The 15,760-nt window shown below is 40.6% G+C and overlaps 1 protein-coding gene across 12 annotated transcripts in view; it reads right to left on the reverse strand.

Moving 5' to 3' along the window:
• Positions 1–451: 451 nt before the first annotated feature.
• LOC135492075 (paired box protein Pax-5-like) overlaps positions 452–15,760 on the reverse strand; it is a 77,385-nt gene continuing 62,076 nt past the window's right edge. For 9 of the 12 annotated variants that reach the window (XM_064778236.1, XM_064778245.1, XM_064778279.1 and 6 more), the window contains 7 exons: positions 12,471–12,571; positions 11,813–12,077; positions 10,074–10,178; positions 8,992–9,117; positions 8,145–8,258; positions 5,566–5,676; positions 452–5,338 (listed from right to left, as the gene is read on the reverse strand). In XM_064778236.1, coding sequence (XP_064634306.1) covers positions 5,241–5,338; positions 5,566–5,676; positions 8,145–8,258; positions 8,992–9,117; positions 10,074–10,178; positions 11,813–12,077; positions 12,471–12,571 — 920 coding nt within the window. In that variant the 3' untranslated portion in view covers positions 452–5,240. The remainder of the gene's footprint in view (positions 5,339–5,565; positions 5,677–8,144; positions 8,259–8,991; positions 9,118–10,073; positions 10,179–11,812; positions 12,078–12,470; positions 12,572–15,760) is intronic. The other 3 variants (XM_064778288.1, XM_064778272.1, XM_064778296.1) reach the window with 3 other exon arrangements.

The raw sequence follows: 15,760 nt of genomic DNA on the forward strand, positions 1-15,760 counted from the left end.
CCAGCCAATTTCTAGCCCAAAAGGAAATATCCTAGACCAAACTTCAGCCGGGATCATTGTCATATTTTGATTGCATTTATGATAAATAGACGATATCTATTGAATAGCTGATAGGGCCACTTACAAGATGCAGGATGGCCTGCGGCATCGGTAGGGCGTTCACGAAATGTGGTGGGAGTTTGTCCGTGCTTCACATTTTGGGAAGATCCGTTGTACAGGGTGTTCGTCGGAAGGTCTTGTGTGAAGAACGTACATGGACTGTGGTAGGCTGCCCAGCTTCTTGAACGAATTTGGACCAAAACAGCACCACCGTTGGTAATTGAAGCACCTACTAGATACGAAAACCACACAAGTCCACTTCGGCGAAAATATGTTACGACCTTTTCCTTACAGAGATTGAGAGCAACTCTATAAGGTACTGCTATTCAGAACAGAAAAAGACAAATCAGGGTTATATTTCAAATTCTTTGTATTTATAATTATATCAACGTTATCCACACATTTATGATGTTTTGTCTCCATACAGGTCATTGCCGAGCCCACACTATGAAGTATTTACCAACATGGCCGAAACACCATGTAACGGGGCGCAACCGAATCATTCCGAAACTGTAGAGACCACTTATTAAGAAGAGCAATACTGGTTTAAGAAATCCAAGCTAATCAGAAGAGGATTGAAGGGGGAAAATCTCTCTTGTATCTGAATGATTTGGTTGCACTCCTTAATTGCACATTTAATGTACACCATTGGTGTACGAAACAAAATGCAGGCGAGGACACAATAAAAACTCGCCATTTAAGTATAGTCTTCGACGGATGGAATTCCCTTGGAATCTAACCAACAAAATAGACATTTTGCAAACGTTTCTGTGCCCAAAACAATAAATAACGGTTTAAGTGCATGAATGAAATTCGTGAGCGACACAGCCGTGTTGAGTAAAGAAATTAAAGAAAATTCTCCCCAACTCACCAAAGGTCGAAGTAAAATTGGTAGGCATCATCATTTCGACTCGAAAAGAAGTACAAATGTAGTTCCGGAATCAAAAGTGACCCATATGTATTGAGTATTTCTGTTTTCAGCTGTGCAGAACGGAACTCCCACTGTTTAATGTCAGCTATATTTGCTATGGTATTTCTTTTTGAGATGTTCACCACAATCATTTGAATTAACTCAATCTACATTGTAACACCTTATCGAACTCAATAAAAATCTAATTATCTACTATGTACAACCTACCATTTATTCTTCCCCAATGACACCCCATGAAAACCCAAACGATTCTAATAAATACAAGCAAAGTTAGCAAAATGTCGTGGCGAACACCCCAAAGTCATACTGTGACGTCATTAAAGGTGTAGCAACGAAAGGGTAATAAAAAATCTTTTTACTTCATTTTGGCGGATTTCATATACTCAAGGTGATATCTTCTATAACTTTTTATGACATTTTATAACTTTTTGTATTCCCTCGCCAAAATTTAATGACATTACTGAAGAACATTTTGGTAAACAGTGGAAATGGAACAACAAGGTGTCGACCTAACTCTAATAAATGCCAAATTAGTAAAACGGCATATAACCTTTAAATTGACAAGAACTTCATGTGTGGAATCGCCCCAGTGCAGTTTACCAACAATAGTTCTATATCGTTAGTACCGTCACAATAATAAAATTGGACTAAATTTAAAAATAATAAAAATACATATGCTAATTTCTGTTAAAAAATTTAATATCGTTCGTTATATACACAAAATGGCAAGAAATATTTCCTTTGGAATTTATCTCCTTCTGTCGTCTGAATGACATATGATAATGAGGTCAAGGACAAACACTAAGGTCAAGGACGTAAATTGTCCTCACAGAAGAATACAATCACTATTGATAGAAACTGATTGGTTCGAAATATTTTTGAAGACATAGGGATATGATGGTAGTCATATGTCAATCAGATACAGAAAATATACTAAAGAATATTACTATTTTGTAAGTCATGCTGCATGACTTACACATCACAAAACAGCGTCACCCTACCCAAGGTCACGTGATCTTTGGGCAAAATGGCTGACGCTACGTCAAATCCTAATCTACTTGTGGTACTGTCATGGTCATGCCTGTAATAATCTCATTAAATATTTTTTTTTGTTACAAAAAGGTAAGATTCAAAATGATATGATTCGAGAGGAATGTACTATTAAAATAAACTTTATGTGATTAGTGCGACACTTCTGAAGCGATGCTTATCATGGAGGGATGACAAGCGATACAATAGAAGATAAACGATGCATCAGGCCATCCAGTAGGTTCAACAGTTCTGTCTACAATACTGTCACGAGACAAGGAATGGAATACTAGAAATGGGAGAACTGTAAAACGTGAATCGGAATAAATTATGCGGGATAAACTAATTTTGTCTTTTGGGGTTGAAAAGAACAGAAATAGAATAGACCACGGTATTGATATTACAGGAGATAATAAGCAATATTGGTGAAAATCACTCATTATGGACATGCATGTGAATATGCTTTCGCGGAGGTCTATTGAAGAGTGATCCCGATAATGCGTCCAGTGCATGTTTTATGGGGCCAGGCATGGCAGTACCCGATGATGAGCCTAGTGCCCCCTTTATGGCAGCCGGGTATGGCAGTTCCTCCAAGGTATTTTTTCTTGATCTGACCAAACGATTCCGGAGATCGTCAGGTGCATCTTTTCGTACTTAAAACACCTAAGCCACAATGGAGAAAGGAATCTCTTTAACCAATGAAATATAAACTGCATTGATCTTATGTTATTAATGCTAATTTAAAACTATGGGTTAGCGATCTTTTCCAGTCAATCCATTTCCAGATGTTGCCAAGATGAAAAAAGGGCACGGAAAATACGGCACAGGTGACCCCTTAATACATTGCTTGCATGGTTGAAGTATCAGAAAATATAACCGGGGTTTCAACTAAGGCTAAATAAAATTTAGCATTCATTTTATCCCCTTGCCCTTCGACCTCCATACCCTCATTCTATAATCCGACCAACTTCTGTTCAATTGAGCACATGGTCATAAATTTCAATTTGCTTAATTCGACGCTTGAAACCTTTCTTGGGGCTATATATCAGATTACATTAAGACAATGCGGGATTCATCTACGCATATTGTACTTCTCTGGTGATCAAATGGTACAATGGTCACGCGACAGCACCACTCACGACCTAGGAGGATGTCTTCCCCTAAAACAGCAACGTTTGTAGTCTATTGTCCGCGGGACTCCAGACAACGAAACACGTGTTCGAGCGGATCTCACGAACGTGACCGGCGACCCAACACAGCTAATTGTTTCGGGCCAGATTACATTTGCATATGAGAGAATACTTTCATTTGGTCGATCATCATAAACCACTCGAACAAATCATGACAAGTATGCGTAGTCACTGTACATTTCCTCTGGCGCCACAAATTTTGGATTAACAGGGGGATTAGGATTATCTGTTAGATAAGACCATAATGACAAGTTGAGGATGAGTGTCATCTCTTGATATACTGCCTTATTTGAGTGAGCTGATGATGAAGCAATGTCATGGTATGTAATTGAAGGTTGAAATCATTGCACAAGGAAGTACAATCCATGTTTAAACGTGGCAAGATGCAATCGAAATTGAAATGAAATGACTCAACTATATAAAAATACATGTTTAGAAATTTAGAGTGATATTTTTTGCAGTGTCCAACAGAACTTTGTCATGGGTCTACAAACTTCAGAGTAGATAAACTTTAGCAAAATGAAAAGTTTTGCTGGGCAGTTTTGACCGCATAGTCATATTGATTAAGCCAAAACATAAGGAAAGCTGAGTGAATTAGGTTAAGAATAGATGCATAAAACCTGTTGAAACTAGTTCGGTTTCGGCAATGTTTAAGTCGGGGCCCATCAACGACTTGACAACTATGTTTTCTTTTTTTTCGTTTGGTTTTTAACAATATCAATGTATATTCTCTTGAACATTACAACTTCTAGGTGACTTTCAGCCGGAGGTAAGGTCAACCATCATGCCCGAATTAAGTTTTATGGGTTCACACAAACGTAACAGGATCTGAGAAAAAATACACAATCAGATTATGATCAGTGTCGTTTTGATGATAAATAGAAATCTTCTTGACAGCAACATATGTAGGTAAACAATCAGTTACATCTTTCTTAAGGTTTAGAAAAAAGCACGGCTGGCCATGTGCAACGAACTGCTCTAAGTGCTTCCAAAGAAGGGGATGCACTGGTTCTCCACCGTTGGCGCTCCATAGGCATTCAGTCGTGCGATGCCGCTGCCATATTCGTGGGAACGCATCATGCGTGACGCTTACCACACACGAGAGTACACACACGACTGCTCCACAGAAAAAAATGTATTGTGACGGTGATTTGATTTGGAAAATCAATTAATTTTCTGTCAAGTAACTTATATTTTAGATGACACGGTCGATCTGGCCGATGAAATATCACCAACTCAAACCAAAACCAAATGAGGATAGAAAGCATTCTATAATACATGTAACGCCAAAGCTTTTGAGGATGATAATCAAACACATATCCCCCCCCCCATCCTTCTGTATCATTCATCAGGTTCCATTCAAATATCTCACTTGAAAGCTACTAGGAATGTTAATTTTCCTCAACTGGGAAAAGCTACCTACATGTATATTGTTAAAAGGACTATCTGACACAGTTTGTCATAAAATTTGGCAAAGACTATAAAACGCCAAATGATCGCGCCTCGCAAAAAATTCTGATATTTTCACAATTTTTGTTTGGCGGATTACGAAGAAATTTATTGTTTTTTTCTAATGAAAAACTTTTTTTGGCGATTTTTATTTTCCTGAATTAATTTTTTTGGCGAAATCCACGAAAATAAAAGCACCGCAAAAATTTGGCGGTTTATAGTAACAGCGACTAAATAATCTAATCTTGAAGGTCCAATGAAGTCGACACGTTACATTTCCTACTTGTGTTCCTTTTCGACACACGTGAGAGAAATACTAGTTATCTGTAGTTTGCACTAATGTTTCACTTTGTTAGTGTAACCGCCACCTCGATTACAAATACTGATGGTCAGGGCCGAGTATTGCTTTTGAAAAGTTTTTGCCCTAACCATTAAGATAGAGTCAACCTTTCGGACGCGCATACGAATCCACACGATTCAAAATGGCCGCCGCGTTCCGCCATATTGTTCCTATAAATAGTCTTTAGATTTTTCCGAGAATACTAACACCGCTCTGCCTTGTATGACGAAGTGGCAACTGAGGCTGGTTCTCCCGACCGTGAGGGGGCGCCGTGACTGTGAGTGAGGTAATAAGGAGGATCTGAAAAAAAAGGAACGTTCAAATGAGTACAAGCAGAAGAGACGGCTGATCACAATCATTCATGTAACATAATGGATTACACCAGTTGGCCCACACTGGGTCTCTACAATCTCAACTGCAAACGGCCAGATGATACTAAAGCTTGCCAAGTCGCCGATGCCTTCGTAATTATTTCTATAAATCTCACTGGTTTGGCGTGTCTAGTCAAAGTCAAACTGACAACTTACTTAAAAGTCCACTAGACGGTGCGTATCGTACTGCTGACCAGGCTGGATCTGCGTATGGGCTTGAGCTGTACTGAGCCGTGTAACCACTGGGGTACGATGAGTATTCGCTACCTAAAAGATACAATGGGAAATTCGGGGTTAAAAGGGATGTTTGGGTCTAGAGGTAAAATGGAAAAGCCTGGGACCTTCTCTGAAATTCAAACCTTAAGGAATACAAACATAGGTAGGTCCCATTTGGTTCCCTCCAGGTGAAATCAAAGACCACCAATTGCAACACCTCGACCATTCAGGGCTATACTCACATTCGGGGGTATTGTCACATTTTGAGGGGGAAGAGTTATGAATATCTTTTGGGTTCAAAACGACGAGTAGGTGTTTCCAAATTACGTTTCAGAGTGTCTTGCATGGTTTCAAATAAATATATATGCCATATCAACGAGAAGCCTTTTTTGTGCACGTCAATGATTTTATCGTCACATCTTCCCTCGTCAAGTGAATCGTTCCGGTGAAGAACAATTGAGTGACCTTCATTAAGTTCAATGTATATAAACATGAACATGAATAAATCATTAACACGTGAGATGGATTGGAACGCCGAGGGTGTTAAACTTCAAACAAGACAATTCTGGGGTATGCATGCAGGGTGTCGAAACTGGCACGCGATTAATTAGCCGATTGATTTGAGCAATTCAAGCCCGATGGATGCCATCGGTTTGATATGTTTACGGGAAGGCACGGCGGTGTCCACAACGGTGCCTTCACGGTCACCAAGCACGCAGCTACAGGGACCCAGAGACGGGCCGCGAAGCACATGATGGCGGATCGCCATTCAAATTACTCGGCAGTAATTACACGCCTTGTTGTGTGCTTTTTTATCATCTTGCCTCCCCGCAAGGACGAGCTGTTGATACCAGTCTCCTGCTTGACTGCCGGACCGGAGACTGGTTCATCTTGTGGCTTGGTCGCTGGACCGGAGCGTGGCGTGTGGCGGTTCTAAGAATACCAGGTCATCCACCAATGTCACACTCCGTCACCTCCGAAGGGTGAGTAAGAATTAGACAACCATAGTAAGAATACACTGCCCAGTAGGAAATGTTGATAGTCAGGAGCAGTGGCTTGCTTGGCTGCTAAACCGGGATGGACGAGTGCCGACTTGTTGCTCAGTCACTGGTCTGGAACCTTGCGTGTAACGGTTCATGTCTACGGAAACAAACCCGAGCGTGGAGTGGTGCATTAGTTCGATGAGTAACATGATTCCTCGCAAAGTCCCAATATTAACGAGCTCTTTGCCTATATAAAGGTGGGGACTGCATTAACCTTTGTTTCTAAGAGGGCATGCTCCCCCAACCCATAGATGATGAGAGAACTAGGCCATGTTATTTCATTTCGAGAAGAGGAATGGTGAAGTGAATAGGGGGAATATGGGACAGGAAAATGGAAAGAATCGACAGCGTTTTGATACACACGCTCTGCATATCGAATACAGCAGAAGTCACTTCGAAAATTGCCGAAGCTATACTAGTTAATCATCGGCAGTGATGCGGATCGGTGGTCGTCATAGTTTCCAGCCGAAACGCTCGGCTGCCCGGGAAATTAATGTGGTCGTCACGGATATCAGAAGAAAACCACTGTACTCGGCTCATAATAGCAAAAATGAAGGGGCAGTACAATCAAAGCACATAACGCCCTCATCGTCTTCTTTGACAAAAGGATGTGTCTTTTGGACAGTTTATCTTCATGTTTTTAAACAGTTTGCAACTTAAATTGAGAATGTGTGGCATTCTCTATCTTGACATATCCATGACTGATCGCGTACGCGTAACGTCGGAAGACGAACACCACCAAAGCACTTGCTAGAGGGGCTAAGATAACACACCGCACCGGTATAGCCAAATGTATATGCAGAGGGATCACAACACGGCATACCTTCCTAGTACATGAATCACTTGTCTGTCACCTCATTTTAAACAGGATATACTAGGACTAGTACTCTCAAAGTTGCCTCTGGCGATAAACTGTTAAAAATCGGATGCCATCTATCATAATATGTCATCTATTCAACGAATTAGGGATCGAATTGTGTGATGTGTTCAGTACATTGAAAACTAAATTACTGACTCTGATGATAATACTAAAAACAGTATCCGGCATTTTTCACGACCTAGTCAAGCAAAATTTAAAAATAAATGAAGCGAGAGATAGATCTATCATATCTTCTATCATTTTTGACATACGTTATAAGTACGACTTCCTTGGTTAAATCACGGGTTAATTTTTTCATTGGTAAGCTTCCTTTCTGTAGCTTTTCGAGGTGTTTCTGCAAAGTCTTCCCCGGGTACGTTCAAGCAAAGAATAATTAATTGAAACCCGAAATACTTTTTGCTTTCCATATCAAATAGCAATTTATAAAATTGGTGCAGATTCCTTCAACATGGCGTTATCGCCTAACGCTAAATTAAGCTAACGCCAAGTGAGTTTATAATACAATGTACAATGTACTAACCGTGCCCCAGAATTAAAAAAATTCTACTGGAAGATAAATTCACTGGCAAATGAGGATTTATAGAGGTCGTACTTACTAGGCATTCCTGTCGTCTGGTACCCCGACGATGGGATCATGATTTGGGGTACAATACTGCCCACTTGGTTAGGATATGCGGCGTGTGCGGGGTTTGCGTACGGCGTCGTATTTGCTGCAATGATAAGGAGAAGACTATAAGTATGAACGCTGGCTTACAGAGCACACATTATTATTTGTAACAACACTTATTTGACGGTAACACAACAAGTGTGAATTCACTTTGTGACAAGCTAAAGACGACTACGGTAGACTTTCAATTTTATTTCATTTTTTTAATATTGCGTCCAGGTTCATTTCACACCTACATTTGAACCCAACTTTCCTTCAAAACATCGAGATCGTTGGCTGACTGTATGCAAATGTTGTCCATGTAGATCAACCTTTTTTTAAATTTGCAACTCATTGGATACTTTGTACTTGGTGTCAAGTTACATAAACAGTTTCGGCGAACCATAAATTACGATATCTGTATTTATTGCAATACAACCACGATTTTCGTTGGTAAAGGAGTTTTTTTAGATAGGAATGGAAGACAGATTTAAAGAGTTATTACATGCAGGACTTATAAATAGAAGGAACCGACCACCAAAGTAAGAGTACGTGTAACTCGAAACTGGAAACTTTGAAACAGCCTAATAAATCTTTTCTATCATCGTATATCTTCGTTTCAAGGAAGTATTAGATTTTTTGGGGATATGTATTTTAAGTCAGTTCGACTAGGAGGAAAACAGAGATCAATTTAAAAAGCAAATGTAGCCAAATAAACACCGCAAAGCAGTTGTAGCCAAATTAAAATAAACACTACAATGGTTAAGCAGAACACAAAACCACTTTACAAAACTTACATGAAAACTGAGGGAATGCAGAAACATTGGAATATGACGGCGTGTTGACTGGCTTCAATTCCGTAAAGTCTGAATTCGCCGAATGAGGGGTATCGGCCTTAGCAGGGGAGGGGGTGTCATTGTTGGCTAAAACAAAATGGAGGAACGTCAGTTTCCGGTTGACCTAGAGTCTACACCGTCATTGGGTGCTTGAGTGGGAAAATGTGCCCGTTGCTTGTTTTTATGATTTGAGAAGGATTTTTTTCAGTGGACAACCCCAAGTTTGTTTCAATATTTAATGATATCGAAATAAATCGACGAGCACACACATCATTAGAACTCAAGCACCTCTTTCTACTCTAAATGTTTCAACTTTCTCTGTGGATGGGGAAGAGGGAGGAAGGGTTAAGAGAGGTTAAAGGAAAGGAAATGATTATACAACAGCAAATTACATAGCACACAAGAAAAGAAATCTACCACACAAGTGTTAGAAATCTATTTCATCCTAACCTGTCAGAATTTCACCTTACATCGACGTCTATTAAACTATATCGAGATGTACGGTGAAAACCCCCCAGGCTTGTTGAAATAGCTTTCAGCGTGCCTATTCACAGCGGCAGTGCGGGCCAAACAAAATAATAATTTTTCAGCAAACTGCGCACGCGCAAGGGAGCAAAACGGCGATGCACTTCCGGCGTTCCAGTGTGATTAGAAAATTAAAATCAATTATTTTCACTTCACGTCCATCAAATATAAAACCAATTAGTTTACTCCCAGCACAAACGTTAGCTTTCGGAAGGAAGTTTCAGCCATGGCCCCGAGAAGGACAGAAAAGAAAGAGCACGAATGAATAAAGAAGGAAAGAAATTGATAACTTTACGAACAGTGCATCCAGGGGTTTTGGGCAGGCATTTTTTACTAGTTCGATTTAGTTACCATAAGAAATGTGATAATGATATAAAAGAGATATGGCTGTCAAAGAAGCCGTCATCTTGTTGCTATCATTCAACTTCCAAATCTCATGCGAAACCCCTGGATCCACTCGTGGTAATTTTGCGTCGATCTGTGCATTGCAAGGAAATTTGTTGTCTGCATGCTCTTACTCTCGGTATCATAGCGTTCCGACGCGATTCGCACAGATCCATCTGACGAAATGACGGGTTTGACGTCTTGCTCACTAACCGTGGTCAAGCAGGTGTATGTACCACCTATAATGCAGAAAGTACGAACACTGAGAAAGTAGGAACACTGCGGGTATGACCTTTTTCGATTATCTGTTGGTGATATCAATGTTTGATTTTTTCAAACTTTTTTTATTTGGGCGAAAGACTGATTTGTTTTTATGTCATAAGGGAAAATTGCAAATGGCGTCGTGTCGCTTATGTCAATGCGTGAGGATCACAATTTTGCAATGAACACCCACTGCCGCGTAATTGTCATCGTAGGTTTATAATTTTCGCACCAAGGATCATTAAAATTCCATTAGGAAAATCAGATATGATCCAAACATGAAATATTCAGCTGCCAAAATAGGAGAATGCTCAGCTTTCAGAATGGAGAAGTGCAAAACTGATTGACAGCGTGTGATTAAAAATAGGCCAATTTATTACAATGTACATGCAAAGCAGAGGAGTGGATGAGGGAGGGTATGAAGGAGAGATTGAAAAAATGAAAATCCTTTTAAAGTCATCTCAGGCCACCTTCAAATTGTTTTGTACAAGTCGGTGATGAATTTTTACCACTTTTTGACTCGCCATGCATATACATGTACTTGTAACTAACTTAAACAATCGATCATCGATTTTTTAAATGCAGTGTATTTCAAATAGCTTTTGAACCCTTATATTACTGCCAAAACGGGAACTTGGTTAACTTCTTTTCCAATTTACTAGTTGATATTGGCTGTTTCAATACCAACTGCAACATAAATGGACTTTTCAGTTATAAATGTTCACTCCATTTATATCAATCTAAAAATGTCTGTTCTTTTCCCGGTTTCATGAGGAACAGTAGAAAAAGAACCTTTCCTGACACGATAATTGTCTCAATATGGTTCTTTTGATTGCTTGAAGAAAGAGCGAAAGTCAGGTTTTGGGACAGCCCGGAGTGTGCGGTCAACAGGGCGTTTTATTTTAAGTTGAGCAGTGTGAATGCGGATAAGACGATTTTGGTGGATGGCCTCAAGCTACCAGTGGGATGCTGAAGTGCCCGCTGTGGTGATCTCGCCTTGGGTAAAAGCAGGATGAAAATTATAGGGTTTTGGACAAGCCAGAATAGAGTCACTCTACTGTGGCTGATACGGTAGTGAGAAATTTATCACAAGATGGGTTATCCTTTCGGAGGCAATCGTCTAGAATATAGGCTCTATAATGCAGTGAATTGGTCTCCAAATTAGGGAGTGTGGACTCATGAATACTGGTTCCATTTCGGCGACCAGGTGCCCCTCGGCGAAATTGATGTTGGGTGCTTTTCGTAAACGAAGAAATCACTGCAATTGCTGCTTCAACCACGCACAGTGCCTGTTGGTTTCTTTTCTTCTGCTGGCTGCGGAATAGGTAGCCACCAAGTATATACTGTTTTATGGTAGAATTTATTTTGTTTAATTTGTAATTTATCTCTCTCAGTAGCCAATTTTATCCTACATTTTCTGCATGTCCATAAAGGAACATTAGGGTACTTTAACAATACGCCACGTACTCATTTAAAAGACCAAAATGGGCCGTCAACGCGTGCATACGCAACCACAACACATATACGCATACCTATCACCAGAATTGAAAAATATAAAAAGCGTAAGATGCAATGCAGTACCACACGACTAATGTCAATCGAATGTACTCACTGTTGGGAGGACTGTAATGTCCGCTGTTTGAGTTGGCCTGTTCCGAATTCGTTCCGCTTGGTGAGTTCATATGTTGTATCGTTCCGGCCATATTTGGCACCGTGGCGTTGTAGTTTACTGGTGTTTTCGCGTCGCCTGCTGTGGTTGAGGGTACGTAGGCCGAGACTGAAGAGTATTGCATAGGGAAAGAGCCCGACATTGGGGCGGCCACTTCACCATCCGACGTCCGGATCATTTTAATTTGTCGTCGATACCACATTTGTTGCTGAAAGCGAACAGAAAAGAAAATTTAGTTACAATATCATCAGGTGTTGGAGTGTTGATGGTATACATGTAGACATAACGTCTCAATTAAATTAGCTTGTAGCGTAGGCTACATATTTTTCATCATCTTTTCATTTCCAAAATCATTGTTCAAAGAGTACAGCTATTCAGGTTTATAAAAACGTTTGACCAAAACATTATCCGTTATACTTCAGCAATTTGATAAATCCGACGTATTTCATTAAAAGTATTCATCATTAGTTTTCGCAACTTCCGGTGATAATCTCCAAGTTCCCCTACAGGGATACAAAACGATGAAATGTGCTCGTATTAAGTGAGTGATTTTTTCATCTTGAAATGTGGCTGTCAATCAAATCGCTCTTAAAAAAATTACTTCTAATTCCTCCGCAGACGTCGGGCGTCGCTCTTCGTTGTTCGTCGTATTTGTGTTGTTGTTGTTGTTATGGTTCTCTGTGTCGCTGTGGCCGTTAGTCACTGGAGAATACAAAGGGATCATTAACCGTTAGGGGGTAATGAGTCGAACAGTTAACGTCGGACCGCAGATGTCACGGCAATTCGACGGGAGAGACTGCCATGGGAAAACTTTGCCTGTGGGATTTGAAGATGAGGGGCTCTGGAAGGTAAACCTCTTAAATACAAGAAAAAGCTGAAGTGCCTTGAAGAGTCGAGTAGTCTTGATTTCTCGAAAGGTCCTTATAGTTATACTATGAAAAAAACAAAAAAATTACAGAACCACCTCGTTGTAAAGACAGAGAGACGTAACACCCTGTGGTTTGGTTATGGATTCCTTTTGATTTTGTTGCCTTCATTATATTTTTGTAGTGTTTCAACTAAATGTCCCATGCCTGTCATTGTCCGTCGCATTGCCGGGAGACCCCCAATTTTTCAAGCTATTACCTGGCGACAAATTTCACCAATGACATACTGATATTAATCCCGCTGTTTGAGATGACATAATTGCAAGGCAAAGGATCGGAGTCAGTGATTCTGAATTGGACCACTTTTGAATTTTAAAGGCCACATGAAGGGATATAAAACGATCAATATTTCACCAAAAGTGTCTGCAATTTTGAAAAGAAAATTGAAAAGTTTACTGTTTATAGTTCTATTCATCCATTCTTTGGATAATAGGTTTCTTTGCTAGCCCAGGGATATTCTACAGCCTCCTCTTGGCGGAGTTATTTTAGTGTGAGTGTGTGTAACTGATGGAACCCGCCCCCGGCGCTGGCCAACTCCACCCCGTCTCCGGCACTCGAACGCGCTTTATCCCGACCAGTTCTCCCGTACGCGGCAGAATTTCCGAAACACAAGATCTTTAGTAACCAAATGGCAATTTTTCACCCAAACACTCGTCCGTACAATAGTGATACATCGGAGGAGTGAACGGCAGGCTGGGATGTCAAAGCCCTGAGCCTTTTATATTCTGTTTATGATGTATGCTTGACTTAATTCTGGAGAGTCTTAATGGATCTTGAGACAGCGTCTCTCAAGGAGCTACCAGAGTTCGGACACATTTTAATGATGCGCGCAGTGGCCGTGCACGCGTCTGTTGGTACCAGCATCACCCTTCGATTTACCAAGGAGCAACCAGCATATATTCCAACTTCGTGTTACATAGTAATGTTCCACCTTGGGTAATCATCACATGGGATACTGATCACACAGAATCAGGATATTGGAACTTGCTTTTAGCGAAATCCAAGAAGTTGATCCGCAACAGCAAATTATCGTTGTGACCTTGCAACGAACGGAAGTACATTAAACCAAATTGGTGTGATTTTCAATGAGATTTATCTTTAGATCGTTGCTAGATTGCATACTATTCCTGTCCCCACATGTCAGTTCTTCCTACCCTACTCAGCGTGATCTCCACCATAAAGTCGAGGGAAGCCGCCCGAGGGTAGACTCAGATTGATTAATAAATTTCCCCAACACCCCCAGAGAAAAATTTACATAATGTGCACCTTATTGTCCTGGGCGACTCATTCTTCCGAATGCCTCGGAGCGCTGCTTACACGATTGTCGCGACGATGGGCCCTTCGCGTACGGGAAATGACTTTCTAATAGATTCTGGTGACGGAGGTTTGGCTGCTTGTGGCAGTGCAGATGGAAAGACCAAAACCACTTGATAGCAGCTTATAAAGCCCATTGTAAAAATGTAATGATCATTCTTTAGGCTCACACCAGCTGGATTATCGCGCCTTTAGTGCCATGTTATCCGATGAAACCACATCGAGGTTTTTGTGGTGACCTTTCTTATGTCTGCATCACTGCATGTTGTGTCTTTCTGACATTTACGGATTTGTCAAACCGTCCGTTTTATCCAGTGCATCAATATATATGTCGTGATGTAGTCAGTAAACAAAGTTTGTCAAGATGACGAATTCCAACTTCTCACCTCAGAGATAAGAACTGAGACTTCCCGATGATTTGTCACTTTGTCAAAGGGACATTTCAAGTGTAGGTTTAAGATTAGAATGTATGGGTTTGTGGTAGTTAGTGGCAAAATCCTGAGGAGAAAATTAGGAAAACTAGTGAAAAGTAGAAACAATTATTATTGTTCTTGTTGAAAGAAGCAATAACCATATCGAAATGAGGCAATATCTTCGAGTGTGTTCATCTTGAATGGTGTATTCTCGAACCTAGACAATGGTAGACAGTCATCGCGAACAGGTTCCACCCCTTGGTGACCACCGAGTCATCTTTTCGCCTCGCAATTAATCTACCAGCCGACCCGTTCCGAAAATTGGCCGAAATGTGATTAGGGTTATGATTGTTGTTTGAACCGGCCAGGCCGCTGAGGAATAGCTTGATGATTCCTACGACTGGGTGACTCGTGATTGATTGAGATGAGGTAAAGATGTGATGGTTAGGAGAGGGGCAAGTCACCGTGGATGGTGATCATGGTTTATATGTTTTAGGGAAGCAGTTACGGATCTTCAGGTAGCTTATTGGGGTATTATAGACAAGCACGACGAAGCAACCACGCCCGTGATAAAGGAAAGGACGAATAGCTTCATCCTCTTGCAAAAGTCATTCGATGGTTTCAAATAGCTGTACGTTTGAACACGAGAGTTCAAACAAACTTTTGATGAGATTCTGAAAAACCTCTATAAGGTGCATATTGTGTTGACCGATATAAACCTTTGTTTCTAAGAGTGTAGTATTTACTCGGTTTTTAACAACTCGAAACAGATACTGTATAAGTCCCCATGTCATCGCTATAAGGTAATTCGATTACTTCTACGAGTGTCTTTTTCTCCACCCAATAATTTGCAACAAAGTCCTCAGCGACGGGAACAGACGAGAGGCACTTGAAAATCAAGATGGTGCCCGGTATCGCCATAGAAAATATCTGTGTAATCATTCTATTCTCAATAGTAATCCCCGCATCTCTCGCCAATTGCCATCATGATGCCATGATAAGGTGGCAGTGTCATCTTAATTGTGCTCATCCGCCTCAAAATAAAAACAAGTCTCTCCTCATTAACACGAGAGTTAGAGTCTTCCCGTGGCGACGAGATCGCGACTTTGATGCTACGCCGCAAGCTCTCCGCAACTAATGAAATTACTGCTTAATAGAAAAACGAGGTTTTGATGTCCGGGCAATGACAGGGGGCCACTGATACAATTCCATGTTATTCCACCACCGATAATTCTCTC

This window comes from Lineus longissimus, chromosome 1 (genome assembly GCF_910592395.1).
Source record: "Lineus longissimus chromosome 1, tnLinLong1.2, whole genome shotgun sequence".
NCBI classification, from domain to species: domain Eukaryota; kingdom Metazoa; phylum Nemertea; class Pilidiophora; order Heteronemertea; family Lineidae; genus Lineus; species Lineus longissimus.